General features: G+C 47.2%; 1 protein-coding gene across 5 annotated transcripts in view; it reads left to right on the top strand.

Annotated features, from left to right (window-relative positions):
- Nucleotides 1–8,650: 8,650 nt before the first annotated feature.
- The window catches only part of CAMK2G (calcium/calmodulin dependent protein kinase II gamma), a 125,896-nt gene continuing 117,417 nt past the window's right edge, over nucleotides 8,651–17,129 (top strand). The window contains exons 1-2 of one of the 5 annotated variants that reach the window (XM_075505119.1): nucleotides 8,651–8,928; nucleotides 10,792–10,886. In XM_075505119.1, the coding sequence (XP_075361234.1) occupies nucleotides 8,864–8,928; nucleotides 10,792–10,886 (160 nt within the window). In that variant the 5' untranslated portion in view covers nucleotides 8,651–8,863. The remainder of the gene's footprint in view (nucleotides 8,929–10,791; nucleotides 10,887–17,129) is intronic. The other 4 variants (XM_075505118.1, XM_075505120.1, XM_075505121.1 and 1 more) reach the window with 4 other exon arrangements.

Genomic DNA, 17,129 nt, shown 5'->3' with positions numbered 1-17,129 from the left:
GTTGCAGGAGCATAACAAAGGTATAGTGAGTTTTTAATTGTGAATGGCACTCCATGCTGAAGGCACAGTTTTGGGGAGAAATTTGGTGAGAGCTGCACATTGAATTCAGAGTGGCACCACTGCATTACTTTCACCCAAAGTCAAGATCAATAGGAAAGCATCTGTATTTGTTCATGTTGGAGGAGTGACCTGAATTCTGCCTTTCCGTGGCAGCTGCACTCCTGTGAGGTCATGAGTCACTGTCCTGCTCTCCACCTCATTTCTCTCACCGTAAAACATGATTTACTTCATTTATTCCCACAGGTTTTGTGGCTGTTAATGTTTTATTATTGCTCTGGCTGGGAAATCAGGCCCATCTTTCTCACTGCGTGTTCTCTGTTCATCACACACGGGGAGAACTGAACCCTGGAGAAACTGGAGAGTCCAGCTACTGGGTGGAGGCTTCGCTGTGGTTCCCAAATACCCTCTTGCTGCGCTTGTTGGATCAGGCTGTGTTTGTAAACACTCTCAGGCCCTCTTCTTTGGATTGTTCTTTGGAGCCAGATTTTCTTTTGATGTCAAACAGGATGTGGGTGTTAATTAATTTATTTTACTCAGGGTAGGAAATTGCTGCCCATGTTCTTTGAAGAGTCCTGTGAGCCATCTCTCCCCTCACATAAACATTCAGACAATTTTGGTTAAAGTGTTTATTTTTTTAAACTATGCATAAATGTTAATCTGGCTGTTTTACAGTGGAGAGGTTTTACAGGCTCCTTTAAAAATGTCAAGGTCATGTTTAAACAGTTACTGTTTAAACTGAGGAGATGAAGCACTGGACCAAGAGGATTCAGAGATGAAAAAATGGAAACGAGTATTTTCTGCTAACAGGTGTTATTTGAGAGTTCAGTGCTGGTGAAAGTGATGGTGAAATACTTTGGAGACCGATTGCTTCTGCATCTACTCTTTTGTACTTGTACCGTGGACATTGTTAGTGAAAATACACCCTTCCTGCCTTAGTCCTAAATTGAAAGGACTTCTGGCTGGTGATGACAGGAAAGTGCAGGCTCCGTAAACGTTGACTTCCTGAGACTGCCAGGAGGGGCCAGTTCATGCCAGTTACGGCAGTGATGTTTGTGATGTGGGGGTATACTACTTCACAGTTTATAACGGTCCAGGAGGCTGTGATGATTAAATGTTGCTTGTGAGGTCTCCCAGATTCCGAGTAATCTCTCGGGAGAAAAAAGGTTGAGAATCCCAGTGCTGGATGATTCTGTCATTTTGCATATTACAAGGCTGCACTCCCACTTGGTTAAGGAGCACAGGGTTCTTGTTTTCAAAACCCAAAACTTTCAAACTGCAAGTATGACAAAAATAATCAAGCTTTATGGAATGCTATTAAGTTATATTTAAGTTGGAAGAAAGCAAAACCCTGTATTTTTTTTTAATAACTTTCTCTTTTTGTGATAGCAGTAAATAACGCCAGTCTTGGTTTGATGTTTAATTGGTAGGGTGTTACAATTTGAGACCTGATGCAGTTCAAACTGTGTCTATCACATGCTACCACACGTGCACAGTATTTTACCAAACAAGACCAGACAGGTGCCTTGTTCTGAAGAGACTGCAGTTTTGAGACTGATCTTTCAAGATACTGTATGACGGCAGATTCCCCAAGGGAATGGATTTGGTCTCTTTGTAATCTCAAGTGTCTGCATACACTTCAGTGTAGGTTTGGTGTCTAGCACTCTTATTCTAGGACGATAATCCACAGCCATTTAAACCAAGACCTAACTCAGAACTTAATGGAAAATGTTTAGTATCTCCCCAAGGACTGTGTCATAAATTCAACTGAGATGACAAGAGGAAGGAATTGCAAGATGAATAGTGTGAGATACATGAAGTTTATCTTCAATTTGAGTTGAATTCAGAGCTAGTAATGGCCAAATGTTGTGATGACTTTGGTGGTGAGAGTTAAATTGCAGGTTTTCCCAGTGATCTGTGCTCCATTTTAAAAAGCAAAGAAACAAAATTTGTTGTAGCTGGCACTAAATGGAAGTCTTTTTTTTAGCAGTAGCAATAGATGGCAAGGACTGATCCACAGAAACCAAACTGCTCATTTCTCATTCCTTTTGGTTATGGGTGACGCACCGCAATGAGGGAGCTGCTTGTGCATATTCTTCTCAACACTGTGAAAGACAGCATTCAGCTCATGAGGACTGTCCATCTGTCATCTTTTTTTGTAGAATTAGCCTTTCCCTGGACAGAGACCTTATTTAAAAAATGAGGGAGACCCCACCCCAGGATGTGGCATTAGTTTTCAGTATTTATTAAATAATCAGTAATGTATAATACCACACCATATTTTAAGTTTTGGTGGAGATATCTGGAATATAGGGAGAAATCTGTGTTCATCCTTTATGTAACAGTCATTGAGTCACGCAGTCTTGTTTAAACAAACAGTGTGAATCTTAAAATAGCCCCTGGACATTCCACCGAGATGGCCATATTCAAATGAATGTTCAAGATGTTTCCCCACTATCGTATACCCACACAGTAACCCTTCAGTGACAGCAGAGCTGTCTAGAGACAGTAGTAAGCTACACTCGGCACTGGACACACAGATCTGTTCACTTGCTCTGGTGAAGCAGGAAAATCTGCTTCTCTGTTGTCCACCCACCAAGGGAGGCAACAGACATGAACTATTTTGAGGCTAAGCTCATCTGAGGGTGATTTTAACATACCAGTTATTGTTACTGGATTATTATTAGAGGAATTCATTGAACATGACCTTGTTGCCATATAAATGGTGGGAAACCCTGCTGTTCACCTGATTAACAATTGACATTGGACAGTTTCAAGAACATAGGAATGAAAACGTGAAATTCTTTGAATGCAATATTATTAATAATGCTATAGATACAGAACTAGAAGAAATCGTTCTTACTGCTCAGAACATTTGTCTGATTTCCATAATCCTCTCTGGTGTTTTCTATAGACTCCTACTGAGGAGGATAGTTTAGGCATTTCAAAGGATAGTTTAGACATGATAACAGCATATTTTGTGGAACTGATCAGTTAAGAGAGCAGCCAGTAGACACTGCAGCTCAGCATTCAGAAATTGTTTAGCAGTGTCTCTATAGCAAAGAGAGGAGGCTGAAAAGACTACTCTTCTGGAGCTCACTCAGTTTCTAACCTAGAGCTCAGGCTAGTATTGGACGGACTTGGATTTTCATGAGATGAGAAACACAAAATCAGGCTGCTGCAGCACCTTCTGTATGGGTCTGTGGGTGAATTACCCAACTCTTCAAGACTGTCCATGTGTTCTCTTCCACCAGGCTTTGCCTATATCATGTGTCCTTATGCAGGAATCCTGAACAGACTGTGAAATCAGTCAATAAACCTGGTATTGATCCCTCAGTAAAGGTAGGATAAAGCTCCAGAGAAAAGACTGTGTGCAGTGAGCTTATGGCAACTAAATGAGCTGAATGTGTACTGAATGCTTCCCTTTCCTAGTTGGGGACCTAACCTGTGCTTCTGAAACCCAAAGTCTCAAGCACTTCAAGCTGACAGGAAAATACCTCATGTCTAGGTCGCTTGCAAAAGTCCCAGTGAAAGGCATGTGTCCCCATGAGTCACTGGGGGAGCTGGGGAACCAGGCAGGCCACCAGTGGGTACACAAGCCTGCCCAGGGGCACCCAGGCACTGAGACCCTGCCAGACTGTAGCCACCCCCTCCTTTGTCTGAACTCCCTGGGGGCAGTGACCCACAGCACTGAAGAGCAGAGATGTCTAGAAGAGGGTTGGCCATTTGGACATACCTACTGACCCTGTCTCATAACAGGAGAGAGACACTCAGTGACATTAAAATAGAAGAAATTTGCAATGATATCAGGTTATATGTTTTATGAGTCATATAATTAACATGCAACACTCAATGCCATGGGACATTATTGACTTAAATAGCTTAGTAAGTATCAAAAAGGATTAGGCATTGACATGAAACAGAATAGCATATGCACTGACACAAGCTAGGATCAAAATTACAAGGGCTACCAATCCTTGTGCTTCAGGACATATTTTGATCATCAGCTTGGGGTCAGGAGGAAAGCCACTCTCTAATCGAGTAGTGTGCAGTATGCACGTGGGTTATAGTTATACTGATCTCTCTATTGGCCTATTTTGATTCCTTTCCCTTCTCCTTCTCTGTCTGCCTTTCATCCCCTCCTGTTCCCCTTCCCTCACATTTATCGTCTGGAATAGGTCACTACTGAAGACAAGACACTAAACTAGATGGATGGCTGAATAGTCTGTACTAATAGGGTAATTTAATGTTTGCTTCTCTCCAGAACTCTAAAATTTATTTCAAATATAAATTTTATATTCACTTGCTAAAAAGTTCCTCTCTTTCCAACCTTCCTTCTATGAATGCTACTTTTTATTTTTATCAGCTACACCTACAAATCCACTTAGACTCATTTGAATAATGGTTTTTCAGAGGTAACAAATGAACCTTAGTTTGGGAGAAGGAAGAGAACAACCAGGCACATTAAAGCAACATGATTTTTCTGGTAGATACTCAACAATTGCTTAAGACAAAAAATTTTTGAGAGATCCTGTATTGTACAGCCAACATGAATAATCACTTATGAAAATAAGGGGATTTTTTCTGTGTATATGACAGTGAGTCTGTGGACAGTCGTGATAAAATGATGCTCAATTTAGGTAACTCTTTGCATTTTTCTTTGTAGAGTCTGAAGCAAAATAATTGGTAAGAATGTTAACACTTTCCTCACTTTCACCTGCCAAAAAATTCCTCATTTTAAGATGATGCAATATTTCACACAATTCTAGGGGTTTGGGTGTTTTGTTTTGTATTTTCATTTGTTACTGTAATGAAGTAGTGCCAGGAATCCCCACATAAGAGCAGGGCAGGTTGAATTTTATGTCCTGTAAATGACTTGTGTAACTAGGCATTTGTCCTACCTGGAGTTACTCACTCTAAATAGACAGACTGGACAGCAGAGGCATAGAGAAGAAAAATTGCTTGATTCTTTGTGGGACCCCAAGTTAATGGCAGAAAAGCAGAGAAAGTCTATTTTAAAAATACACCTAGTCACTCCGTTCATTGCTTATTTCTGTTTTGCTTCTTGCCTTCACCCTCCCAGACTGATTTCTAACTCCACCCATTCTTACCCTTCCCAGGTCCTTTATTTTTGCTAACGCCCTCTCTTCATATCTGGCACTAGGCAGCGCTGCTCCGCTTGGCACACTGATACATGCTGGCTTATTCAACCTTGCTGGAAAGACGCTACTGTGCAGCTTCTCCAGCATCCTTCCCATTGTCTACAGTGGGCTGAATTCCAGTTAGCTTCTGTGAACTCATTTTGTAGTCCTTCACTCAGCTTCCCTAAAGACCAACGCTTTTGTGTTGTTGCCTTCCCACAGACATTCTTCAACATGCCAAAGCTGACCTTAGGCTCCATGGACAGATGGGGCCTGATCCAAAGTCCATTAACATCAGAGGAAATGTCCATTTACGCCCATGGGCTTTGCATTAAATCCTCTGCATTTCACTTATTTTCTTTAGTGCCTCTTACTCAGCTCCAGTTATTAAAATCAGATTAATCCCTGACAGTTCAGTGTACTGTATAAGCCAACCTGTGATACTTCAAAAGATCAAGACCAAAACTGCTACTCTGCTAATGTGAAATCTGCAGCTGGCTAATACTAAAAGCAAGGCATTACTTCCAGATTTCATTCCTGCATAACTGAGGTCAGAATCTCACTTACTGTTCATTAGCTGAATCTCCCATTACTAGTGCAGACGCTCTCTCAAAACCATTTCTTACTGTTCAGATATTTTCAGGTCCCTACAACATTATTCTGCCGAGGCACTGTTCAAGATTCACCTCTGTTTGTAGTTTTACTCTTGGTATAAGTAGACTGCTATGTCAGCCAGAACATCAATATTTCTTTCTGTTGACACAATACTCTCTTATCCATATTGCCACCCCTCCTCCTGCTTCATTTTGTCTACATTCCTTTTGAAAACTCTACTCCCATAATTTAGTCTCCCACTCAGTACTTGGTTTAATCAAGTCTGTCACTCAATTTATATCCCACTTCTCGCTTAACACAAGTTTCTCGGTTAGCAATCTGTTTCTGTAGCACTTGCTATGCATAACACATGGTTAGCTTTTCTTTCCACACTTGCTTCTCTGTTCCCTTTCTGATTTCCAGACCTCACTTTCCCTTGTAACACTTGAAGATGAGAAACTTCGTCTTCTGTCTCCCTCTTTTTATGTTCCTCATGTATTTTTATGAGACCACTGCAATCAAGGCTTCTTAAATATCATGGGGTGCTTTGTATAGGGCACAGAACAGTCCTAGAGGCCAGTTAAAAGAGTTTTCAACTGCAGAATCTCACTCAGTTAATACACAGCTTTAGGTAAACCTCTCCTGTTGCTGTATTTCTTTGTTGTGGTTTGTACCCCTTTCCATCTTCATAATCTTTCCTCTGTAGGAACACAGGACAAACGCATAGAAGTTCAGATTCTCTCCCTCTGGCTGCTCATTCAGCACAGTGTGATAAAATCTGGTCTTAAACATCCACCCTCAGTTTTTGTGTTGAGGAACAAAATGCAGAACAGGGTCCTGTTCCAGTTACTTCGCACATTTTAACATAGGGGACTGGGTTGCAGGTATCTTGACTACATGGCCTAGTGCAACCACAGCACAAACGTAACAGCTCACCTTTCCTGCACAAAGAACATTTTGGATGGTGGAAGTCCACTGCAAGCTATCAGCAACATTGCCCATCACCGCATCTAAAATCTCCCACTTGAGTTTTGTGTTATCAGCCGATTCCCCCGGTAAGGACTGTGGGTTGTCAGACTGCTTTCCTCCTCATCTGCAGCTCTTCTAGCTGTTAGAGAAACTGGTGGACCACTGAATAAGGCTGTTGGAGCAGTTTTAGCTCGGCAGGAGGCATTCGCTGATTGGCACCTGTTGGATAGATCATTTGTTGGTTCTCTGAATTATTCTGCTGGGTCAGCACGTTTCCAGGTTTAAATGCTGGCATGGTGTAAGACGCAGAATGCTGTTGTTTCATAATCACCTTCTAGAAGTATTGCTTTGTTGCAATGCTACTGTTATATTGTCCTACTTTTGCTATCTACTTTCTGCATAGGCTGGGTGAATTTTGCCCGTTGCATTACTTCAGTGTAGACTTTGCAGCACTGGGCTGGCTGCGTTTGACCTGGAGATGAGGAGTGGGGGGGATACGCTGGTGGCTGCTGTCACTGCTTTTCATGTGATTGAATAACATGATTTCCTAGTCCAGTCACAGAGCAGTAATGCAGGGTACTTATACAGTACTTTTCATTTTCAGATCAGTTTAATACTGCTCCTGGCTTACGGTACGCTCATCTGTCTCTCTGTATGTTCTTAACACAGCTCGCGTTGCCAGTCACGCAGAGGAGGCCAGAGCAGTCCTTCCCTCTCTGGCTGGATCAGTGACTGCCCTATATAAATCTGCATATTAAGCAGATTTGGCAATTGTTCAGACAGAGACAGACTCACTTAGGTAAGAGGTGAAACTAAACTTGCTTATAAAGGCACTGCAGACAGCGCTCTCGGATGGTATGCTATTAGAGTCAGAACAGAGGCTGGTTTGTTTTCTTTTGCAGTTGGAGACTGGCGATTGCTGTTTGTCTTCTGCGTCCAAGTCCCATCACCATGAACCATACGTGTGCGTGAGCGCCGGGTCTCATTCTTTAGCAGTTTCAAGCCATTTCGCGTGTTACCACCCTACCTCTGCACCAGATGGTTCATTTCCTCGGGGACTCCCACACGCACCCCCCAAGGTCGGGCACCGCCTGACAGCGCTGCCCGCTCGGGAGCGCGCCGAGCCCCACTTCGAGGTGGGTCAGGAGGAGGACTTGGGGCTCCGCTTCCCCCTCTCGCGGGGGGCAACGCAGCGCCGGGTCCCCTGCGCTGGGCGGCGGCCTGAGGCTGCGGCCAGGGCGGGCGGCGGCGGCCGGGCGCTGCCTCTTCTTCCTCCCCGCGCCTCCTCCTCCTCCGCCGGCCGGAGCGGGCGCAGAGCGGCAGGGAAAGCCGGGCGGCAGCTGGCGGGCCGGGGCACGCAGGGGCCGGGTCGCCCGGCACTAGCCCCGCTGACGTGCGCCCGGGGGAGGGCGGCGGCGGCAGCCTCCCCTCGCGCTGCACGCAGGAAGTTTATCCGGCCGCGGCTCTCCCCGCCCCGGGCGCTGCGGCCCCGGCCCGGCGCCCCCGCGGGGGGAAGTAACAGAAATACTCCCCGGTGCGCCCGCGGGGGGAAGTGAGAGAAATACTCCCCGGTGCGCCTGGCCGGGGGTCTCCTGCCGGCCCGGCAGCCTCCCAGCCGCTTGCGGAGCGGAGCGGAGCGGGTGGGGGGCGAGCCCGCCGCAGTCTGCCCGCCCTCCGTGCGCGGGGGCGGGGGCGCGGACTGCAGTGCCCGCTCCGGCGGCCGCGGGCGGGGGGAGGCGGCCGCGCCCCGCCTGCAGCCCCCCGCGCGGGCGGCGGTGGCGGCGCTGCGGACGCCCCGGGAGCGCCCCCGGCGGCCACACCCCGCGGCGGGCCGGGGCCGGCGAGGGGCGGAGGGAGGGGGCCGGCGCGGGGTGTCTCCGAGCCAGTTCTCGCGGTGCTGGCCAGGCTCAGCCTCCTTCCCCTCCCCGGCGAGCGGTGACTGTGCACGGCGGAGCGGCGAGCGCCGAGCCGGGCGCGGGGGGAGCCCGCGCCGCCCCGCCGAGCCCGGAGGGAGGCCGCCGAGCAGCGCGCCCGCCCGCCCCGGCCCGTCCCGGCCGCCCTGCCCCATGCCCCAGCGGCGCTGAGCCTCCCGCAGCCCGAACATGGCCACCACGGCAACGTGCACCCGCTTCACCGACGAGTACCAGCTCTACGAGGAGCTTGGCAAGTACGGAGCCCGCTGCGCGCCCCGCGCCGCGCCCCGCCGCCCGCCCCGGCCCCGGCCCCGGGACCCGCCGGCGCTGCCGGGAGCCCTGTGCCGGCGCCCCGGCTCTCCCGGGAGCCGGAGGAGGATTAGCTGCCGCGCCGTAATCCTGCTCTCCAACCCCCCGTCCGCCCCAGCGGCATCGCCGCTGGAGGGAAAGGTGTTTCTGCGCCCCTGGGTCGTCCCCGCCGCTGGATGGGGTGTCCCCGCAGCCCGCCTCGGGCTGCGCGCTCCTGTTGCACTCCGGGACTTCCTTTCTTCCCCCCTTGCCCTCCTCAGGACCGGGCTGCCGCGTTCTCCTCCCCACACCGTCTCCCCGCTACACGTTGCCGTTCCCTTCAACTGTTTCTGCGCTGGGGCACGGCACTGGTACTGCTACTCCGCGATGCTTCGGTCCCCACTTCCTTGTCCCTGTGAAAGGACCAGGTGCTGCTGCACCGCGCTTCTCCCTCCCTCTCTCCCTCCCTCTCTCCGCACTTGTCTCTGCATTGGCAGACCTGCTGCTGCACCCTAGGACAGGGCTTTGCAGGGGCACCCTGTGGGACAGGAAAGCAATGTAGCAACGGCCACGGTGGGATTATGGGGACGGTGCTTTCCTGGGTACTGCTGCTCTCCCCCTCCCTCCCTTCCTGCACCAACTGCTGGGCTCTGCTGCATCTCTTCTCTCCAGCCCAGTGTCCCCGTCCCTCCCCACGCTGCTGCAGCTGTGTGTCACCAAGCCCGGGCCCCAGTGCTGGTGCTCACCTTGCTGCTTATTGGTTTGTATGTAGAGGTTGAGGAAGGGGAGAAAAAGGCAGGACTCTGCAGTATTGGGAGGATTCAAGCTATTTTAGGCTCTCTGTAGGGCTAACTGTCTTGTGGGGCCCTTGTGCAGCTTCTGTTCCCCTTTCTTACACTTCAAATATGTACATTTGTCCATAGACACAGGTTCGTGTTCCTGGTCTGAAGGACTTAGAATTTTCTGCCAGTTTTCTCTTATTTGTCCTTTTCCCCTTTTCAGATCTTTCCTGTAAAGCCAGTTGTTATTCTTTTCCCACCCTGTTTTGGTTTTTTTTTGTTTGTTTGTTTGTTTTTTTTAAAAGGGATGGCTTTCAAGCATTCATCTGTGTAGTCCTGTAGATTTTGAGTCCCTATCTTTTGCCTTGGTCTCTATTGTATTATCTCTTTTTTTGCTCACAGAAATCCTTCTTCCCTCTCTCCCAGACCTCTTCTCCGAGTGGCTTTTTGGAGTAGTTGTAATAATATCAATAGTTCCAGCTTGAGAAAATGTACAAAGCCTGATAGCTTCCTACTCACTTCATTAATAGGTACATGCTTATCCCCATTTTGCAGGTGGGTAGAGAGATGTAAGAGAACTAGTAACTTCTGCAAAGTGTTGCAGCAATTTTATGACCAAGCTGGCACGTGAACGTGGGAGAAATGAGTCCTGGTTGTCTGATGTAACTGCTGGGGATACTGGCTTCGGGAGATGGACTTACGGCTAGTGTTTGCAGCGTCGTTCTGGGCTGCTTGTCTCCCGTTCATCAATCTCTTCATGTCCTGTTTGTGTGCCTGTACGGTCTCTCTCTCCCTGCACAGCGTGCTGTTCTTACTGCACTGTCTGTGAGGGGGCTTGAGGGGTCTTCAGGAGGCTTGAGTACCATATAGACTAGGTTTTATTTGCTGATCAGACAGCATGCACTGTTCGTCAAATTCTCATGTGCTGTTTCCCTCATCTGTATATCTTCTGCCCTGTCCTTAATCTGGTCCGCTCTGGGGATAGAGATTGCTGCTATTGTATTCTCATTTTCAGTTTCATAGCTCCTGCCCTCCTCGTTTTTCTTCTAGGGGAGCCTTCTCTGTGGTCCGCAGATGCGTAAAGAAAAGTTCATCGCAGGAATATGCTGCAAAAATCATCAACACCAAAAAACTGTCAGCCAGAGGTTAGTGTCTCAATCTACCCTTCTTCCTTTTATTAATAGAAAATACTTCACTGGAGTTGAAGCTGTAATAAGTTTAAGGGACCTGAAGTTGCTTGTCTCGGTCATTATTTCAGTATTTACAAAATGATTGAGTTGTGTGGCAAAGGCGAGATTGAAAAGAGGTAGCGTAGGATAATAGAAAAATTCTTGTTTCTGGAAATGGATACTCAGTGATGTTGTCTTTTTTTCTTTTTGAGATCTTTCTTCTGCAAGCTGAGATAGAGGTATGTTTATAGAAGATTTATCTATGTGTGTATGTACTGATCACTCATAATAAAGAGAAGTGTTGCAGACTGATTTTGCTGAATGTCTTTTCTACCTAGGAGATCTGTCTTACCAGAACAGATGTGATTATTTTTTTTGAAGGATAAATGCTATATGCCTTGGTCCTTTCATGCTGTAGTTAAACGTGGTGTGTTTGGAAACTAACAAGTTTGCCTTCAAAGACAGAAGTAGGTTGGATGGAGAAATCTTGTGAATTTGACTTCTCAACAAATTAGAACAAGTATTTTTTGCTATCGTTAGTCCTGGAGAGTTCCAATACCTGAAACCAGACTGTAGTCTTATGAAAAGAGAAAAAAATCTTAACTCTTCCCCCAAGCTGTTGGTCTTCTGTTTTCCAGGGATGTATGTATGCACAAGGGGTAGTGTACCTTGTAGTATGCAGGGAACGTGTATCTTCTAGCGTGTAGGGAATCCCTTACAGGGTTTAAAGTTGCTTTGCGGGTGGGGTGAATGAAGGGGAGAATGAGAGAAACTGAACTGCGGTAAAAGATGGTGAAAGCAGAGAGTGCAAGTTGAGATGCCACAGGCGACTGTTTCTAGAAGAGGTGAACAAGTCCTTAGAGGCCTTTCAGATTTGACAAAATTAATGTATTAGGCCCTTGACTGTCTTGCTAGTTGAATAGATGGCTTAGTAGGGGGGTTGACTGAGAAATGAAAAAAAAGCAGGAGGAGGAGCAAAATGATCTTGATAAATGATTTAGAAGTGAAGAATGTTTTGCCTAATCGCTATAAAAGAGAAAAATAAAATATGTATTCTCCTTTTTGCTGGAATACAAAATGTGATGGTAAGAGCAGAAGACGGCTTGAAGAATGGTGAAAATTTCCATTTACTGTAGTTTGCATGGAGAGGTAGTGTCAGAAGAAGAGAGTACTGTGAAGGTTGAGGTTTTTTTGGTTTTTTGTGTTTTGTTTTTTTTTTTTTTTTACACTTGTGGAAATAAGCATATATGATAATGTGTTCTTCGGTATCTAGCCTGAGTGAGGTCATGTTGGGGACCATCCAGTGGACCCCTAGATTGTTTAGGAGGTGACTGCAGATCCTGTGAGTATTGGTGTCCCCTCCATGGTCAGGTGACAGTGCCCGCTGATGTAGGTGGGATTGAGTTCAAAATTAGTTCAGCTTAATACGGGAGAGGTTTGAAGGGTGGCTTGGCTTTGCTTTGACGGCCCTTAATGCTGTGTTCGCTCCGCAGAGTTCCCAGTCCATCCTGTCACAAGGACTAAAGCTCAGGAGAGCCATCTTCTCAGACGCTAGTGGACACAAGCCTGCTTAGAGAAGGGAGAGGGTAGCTTGATACACTGATTGCAAATGAGAAACCATTTCCTTACAAAGGAGGTGGTATTGAAATTAACTCTGGAGATAAGAAAAATGGGGAAAACTGCAGGATGAATAGAGTTGAAACAAAATTCAGAAACAAGTTAGCAGAAGTCCAAAAGTAGCAGGAGAAGTGATTGAGTCAGTTGTTAAGTGTTTGGGCACCTAATGAGTTACAGAGGGAGCAATATATAGATTCTGATTGTTTTTCATATTAAGGTGATGACAGTTTTATGACCCAGCAAGTAGGAAAAAGTAAGTATGGGTGAATGCAGGCCATGTTTTGATCTACTACTTACTTTCTAGATTTCATACCTTCCTATAAATAAAATACATTGAGGATACTAGCCTGGTCCTCAGCTATATAACTTGAGGCAGCCGGCAATGATTTACTTACCAAGGCATTGGTTAGGTAGACAGCAAGTGTGGGGAGAGCCAAGAAAGGAAATTGATGTTTCTGCTCATACAGAAGAATATCAGAAACAAGGGACTGATCAGGTTTTGTTGAAGTCTTATCCAAGGACTAAAGAATCTGCATTTACAGTGAAAAGTGGATGGTGACTTCGGCTGAATATATAGGTTCCTCAGTTATTCCAGCTGTGTTTGCTGATAGCTCAAGTGGTTAGTACAAAAAGGGACTGAATATTTTGATAGGAACTTAGTGAATTCACCTTGGAATAGGTCTCCAAAGCACTGAAGGAAAAATGCATGCTATTTAGACATTACAGCTGTAAATCAGTGATTAGGGAGATTCGATTCAGCAACCTGAAAATGAAAGTCTCAGGGAAAGGCGTTTTAGAAAGCTGTCTCCCGCAGGAGGAGAATTACGGCGTTAATTCTGCAGTATCCTGGATATATGCTGCCTGATGTTTCCTTTCCCTGAGCTGGCACCTCTTCCTGGGGAGGCCATGCCTCTGCCCAGCAATACATACGCACGGGGCTCTCCTGCGCACCCAACTCCATGCCTGCAGGTTAACCCACCCTTCTGACCTGCCTCCTGCGTTGTTGGTTTTCATCTAGGCTTGGTCACAGTGCCAGAATATTCCCGCATGTGGGAACACCCTGCCCCTCTCCAACTTAAGCATAGCTACACTTAACATTTTGTACCTTCTCTAGCAGAATTCAAACCTGTATAGGTACCTGATGTAGTAACTGCTACTTCAAAAGCCAGCATCTTGCTGCTTCACAGAAGTTTTGCCTGCTGTAGTGCTTCCCTTGATTATGTCCAGGGAAATGGTAACAAAGCCTTGCTCTCCTTCTGCAGTACTTCTTGTTACCTTTATTTTTCAAGACTCTTGATGAAGAAATACTAGATAGCTGACTGGGAAGTGCTGAATAGCTTACTGTACGTAGCTGAAAAGGAGGAAGAGGAACACTTCAGGGTGAATTGTATGTGTTTAAAGGGTTCTGTATTACTTCACATGTTTATCAAACTGTTTTCTTAAAGCAGGAAAGAGTTGAAGAGGCATGGTGCTGTTACAGGGCTTCTCTGTGAAAGCAAGGAGGATGAATGTGGTGCTGGTCTTTGTGAAGGGCAGTCCTAACAGCTTCGGTCTAGTAAGCTTCACCCTTTGTAAAACACGAAGTCAGATGTTGAGAGGAGAGTCTCTGTTTCTCTATTGTCTATGATTTTTCGATGCCTGTTCTCTGTCTTTTTTTAATAAATCATGTTAGTAAGAGCTGGTATAGATTAAAATTCATATTTCGGCTTTAATGAAGTATTTGCTATTATTCATATTGTGTTGATGCTTAAGACTGCCCAGTTAAGAGTATGCCAAGAACTTTAATGTTAAATAGGGGCCAAATGCTTGTGGGAAGGGAGGGGAAACAGACTTCACCTTAGTCAGCGTTCAGCTGACATATAAGAGCAGTAGTTATTACACATGGGGGAAATGCAATGCTTCAGTCATCTGAAATTCCTATGGGTAAAAGCACAGGCTTTTACCACAGCTATGGGCAGAAGGAAGTAATAACTGTAACTTTTTGGAAGTTGTCTTGTGGGTGTCACCAGAATACTTTTTGGACATGAAAATTCATAGCAAGTAGTGCTTCAGTTCCTGGGCAGCAGTGAAGTTCAAATAAAGTAAAATTGCTTGCAGTGATCAAAAGGATCAAGAGAGAAGCAGTAGCTTACTTCACTGCCTACTTCACTTACTTCACTGCCTACTGCTTCACTGCTTTCTCCTTACTGTGGCTTTGCTCTTGCCCGTGGAATAAAGAGGTGGATTCTCTCCCTGCTCTCCATCTTTCCAAATTTGTAAACCAGATCAAAATTTGCAGTCTACCTAGTTATTTTGTTGTTGTTCCTGTAGGAGGTTATGTGGATTCTGGGAGGAGCAGGGAATTACTTCTGTGTATCAAACCCTGTCAGGAAAAAAAAAAGTCACTCTTTACACTTCCAACTCAGCATTTTTTTCATGCACCTCTCTTGTCCTGGCTTTCAGTTCTGTAGTTGTTGCTGATTTGGGCTTTACGGTATGTTTTGTTGGAGGTGTCAACAGTAGTTTCCCCGGACACTGAAACGTTGAGCTTGGATGGTGCAGAGGAAGTTGGGCAGTATCAGTCCCTAACCTCTATCTTCATCTGCTCGTAAATGACAATTGTTAGCCAGCGTTTGACTTAGGACTCTCTCCGACCGCTCTTGTGGCTGCCAGGTTTGAAGTCCCCTGTGGGCTACAGCACACCCGCTTGAATTAGATGCACGCAGTGGTGGTGCACTGCAGCCTGGCGAATCGGCTCTGTGTGAAAGCAAGGAAAGCCCAGCACACCGGTCACAGATGGCTGAAGCACAAATCCGAAGTTGTGTAGAAATGTCCTGTAATAGGTGTCCTCTGTGTGTGCCTGTGTTTGTAGGTTGGGGGCAAGTGTCCTTTCTTGCAGAGGTCGGCATATCAAAGTGTTGCTCAGGCGTACTTGCTGACCAGCCAAATCAGGTCTGGTCATTTGGTGTGGGAGAGGAGCTGCCCTTCCTGCAAGGATGGGCCTTAGGCCGAGCGTGAAGCGCTTCGCTGCGCCCCGGCTCCTCCTCCTCCTCCCCTCTGCTGCCTGCGAGGAGTCCAAGAGATGCTGTGGTTAACAGTTGGACTCGGTGATCTTAAAGGTCTTTTCCAACCTAAACGATTCTATGATTCTATCGTCAGCTGCAGTGATGGCTGGGGATTTTTTTGGAGGTCCTTGCGCACGTGGAGGGATGGAGGGAGCAGAGCAGAGAGTGCTGCACCCCCCCGGAGTGGTGTGTGCAGCTGGGGGCTGCCTGGCGGGGCGACCGTAAGGGGCTGGGGGCTGCGGGAAGGGGGCTGCAGGGGAGGAATCGGTCGGTGGGGTGGGTGCGTGGATAGCGAGTGGCTGAGCTCTCCGCTTTGCACCGCAGCACACATGCGTGTGGCGGGGGGCTGCTCTGCTGATGTCAGAAACTGCAGCCCTCTACCTCCGCCAGCAGCCTGCCTCCCCCCCCCCCCCCCCCCCCCCTCCTCCCCGCCTCTGCCTGCAGCCCCGCTGAGGGGAAGAGGGGCTCAAGCGGTATACGTCACTAGGGGAAATTTCACTGGAAGAGGTGTTTGGAGAAGAGGAGGGGTGTGTGTAATAGGAGAGACCCTGACCTTGGAGGAGAGGCTAGGGCTGGGAGCTTGGCAGGGGGCTGCCAGGGCTCAGCCTGGCGTTTTGCCTGCCCCTACACACCGATGCGGGCAGGAGAGCACCCTGGCACGAGTGCCAGCGGAGATTGGCAGGGTGGCGAGCGGTGGAAGCCTTGCTTTTGCTGTGGCTCGCTATGGCCAGAAGCTGGCTTCCTCCCGCTGTGGATGTCAGTGATGGCTGGGGTTACCCCAGGTTGCCTCTCAGTTTACACTGTATATTTTATAAAGGAGCTGGAACAGAGCAGACAGGATTTCAGCTCGTGTCTGTCTTCTCAGTGGTCACATTGAGTATTAAATTTCAAGCATTAACAATGGGGGGGGGCAGTGGGCACACAGATTGGGCAGGAGTTCCTACAGCCTCGTGTGAGGTTGGAGAAAGGGGCTTGGCGAGAGAGTCGGGTTTCTTGTTTTCCCAATATAAACTGGATTTGTGTATGGCAGAGATGTGATTAGACTAACTCCTGCACGTGTCCCGAAGCCCTTGGCTCTAGAGCATTTACCCTGATCAGCAAGCCATGACTGAAATATTTCCAGGTGTCCCTCCAATGAAGAGCAGGATGTTGAGCACACTGTAGATATTTGGGGCAGGGAGAGCTACTTGAATTTCTTGTAAGAAGGGTCCAGTGCAAAAGCTGTGGGGTTTATTTGTTGGGTTTGGGGGGTAGCATAGAAATTTCACTACCTCCAAATTTAATCCTTATCTAGACAGTACCAAAACCGTCACTGCCAGGGAGGACTCATCTGTGGATCATAAAGAAACTTCTGAAGAGTGCTTCCCCCTCTTCTGCCGTCCCTCCCCCGCCCCAAAAAACAGGTGGGTTAACACCACTGTTCGAAGAGAGGACTATGACAATCTTTTTGTTCCCTTCCATGCCCTGGAAGTATTTTAGTTTTTCTGGCCCTGCAAATTGGGTGAAGACAATTTTTAAAGGGGAAGCACGCTAATGTAAAAATCTCTCTCCACTGTGC

This window comes from Mycteria americana, chromosome 6 (assembly GCF_035582795.1).
Source record: "Mycteria americana isolate JAX WOST 10 ecotype Jacksonville Zoo and Gardens chromosome 6, USCA_MyAme_1.0, whole genome shotgun sequence".
NCBI classification, from domain to species: domain Eukaryota; kingdom Metazoa; phylum Chordata; class Aves; order Ciconiiformes; family Ciconiidae; genus Mycteria; species Mycteria americana.
Note: the sequence above shows the minus strand (reverse complement) of the source record. Positions and strands in the feature narration are given on the sequence as shown.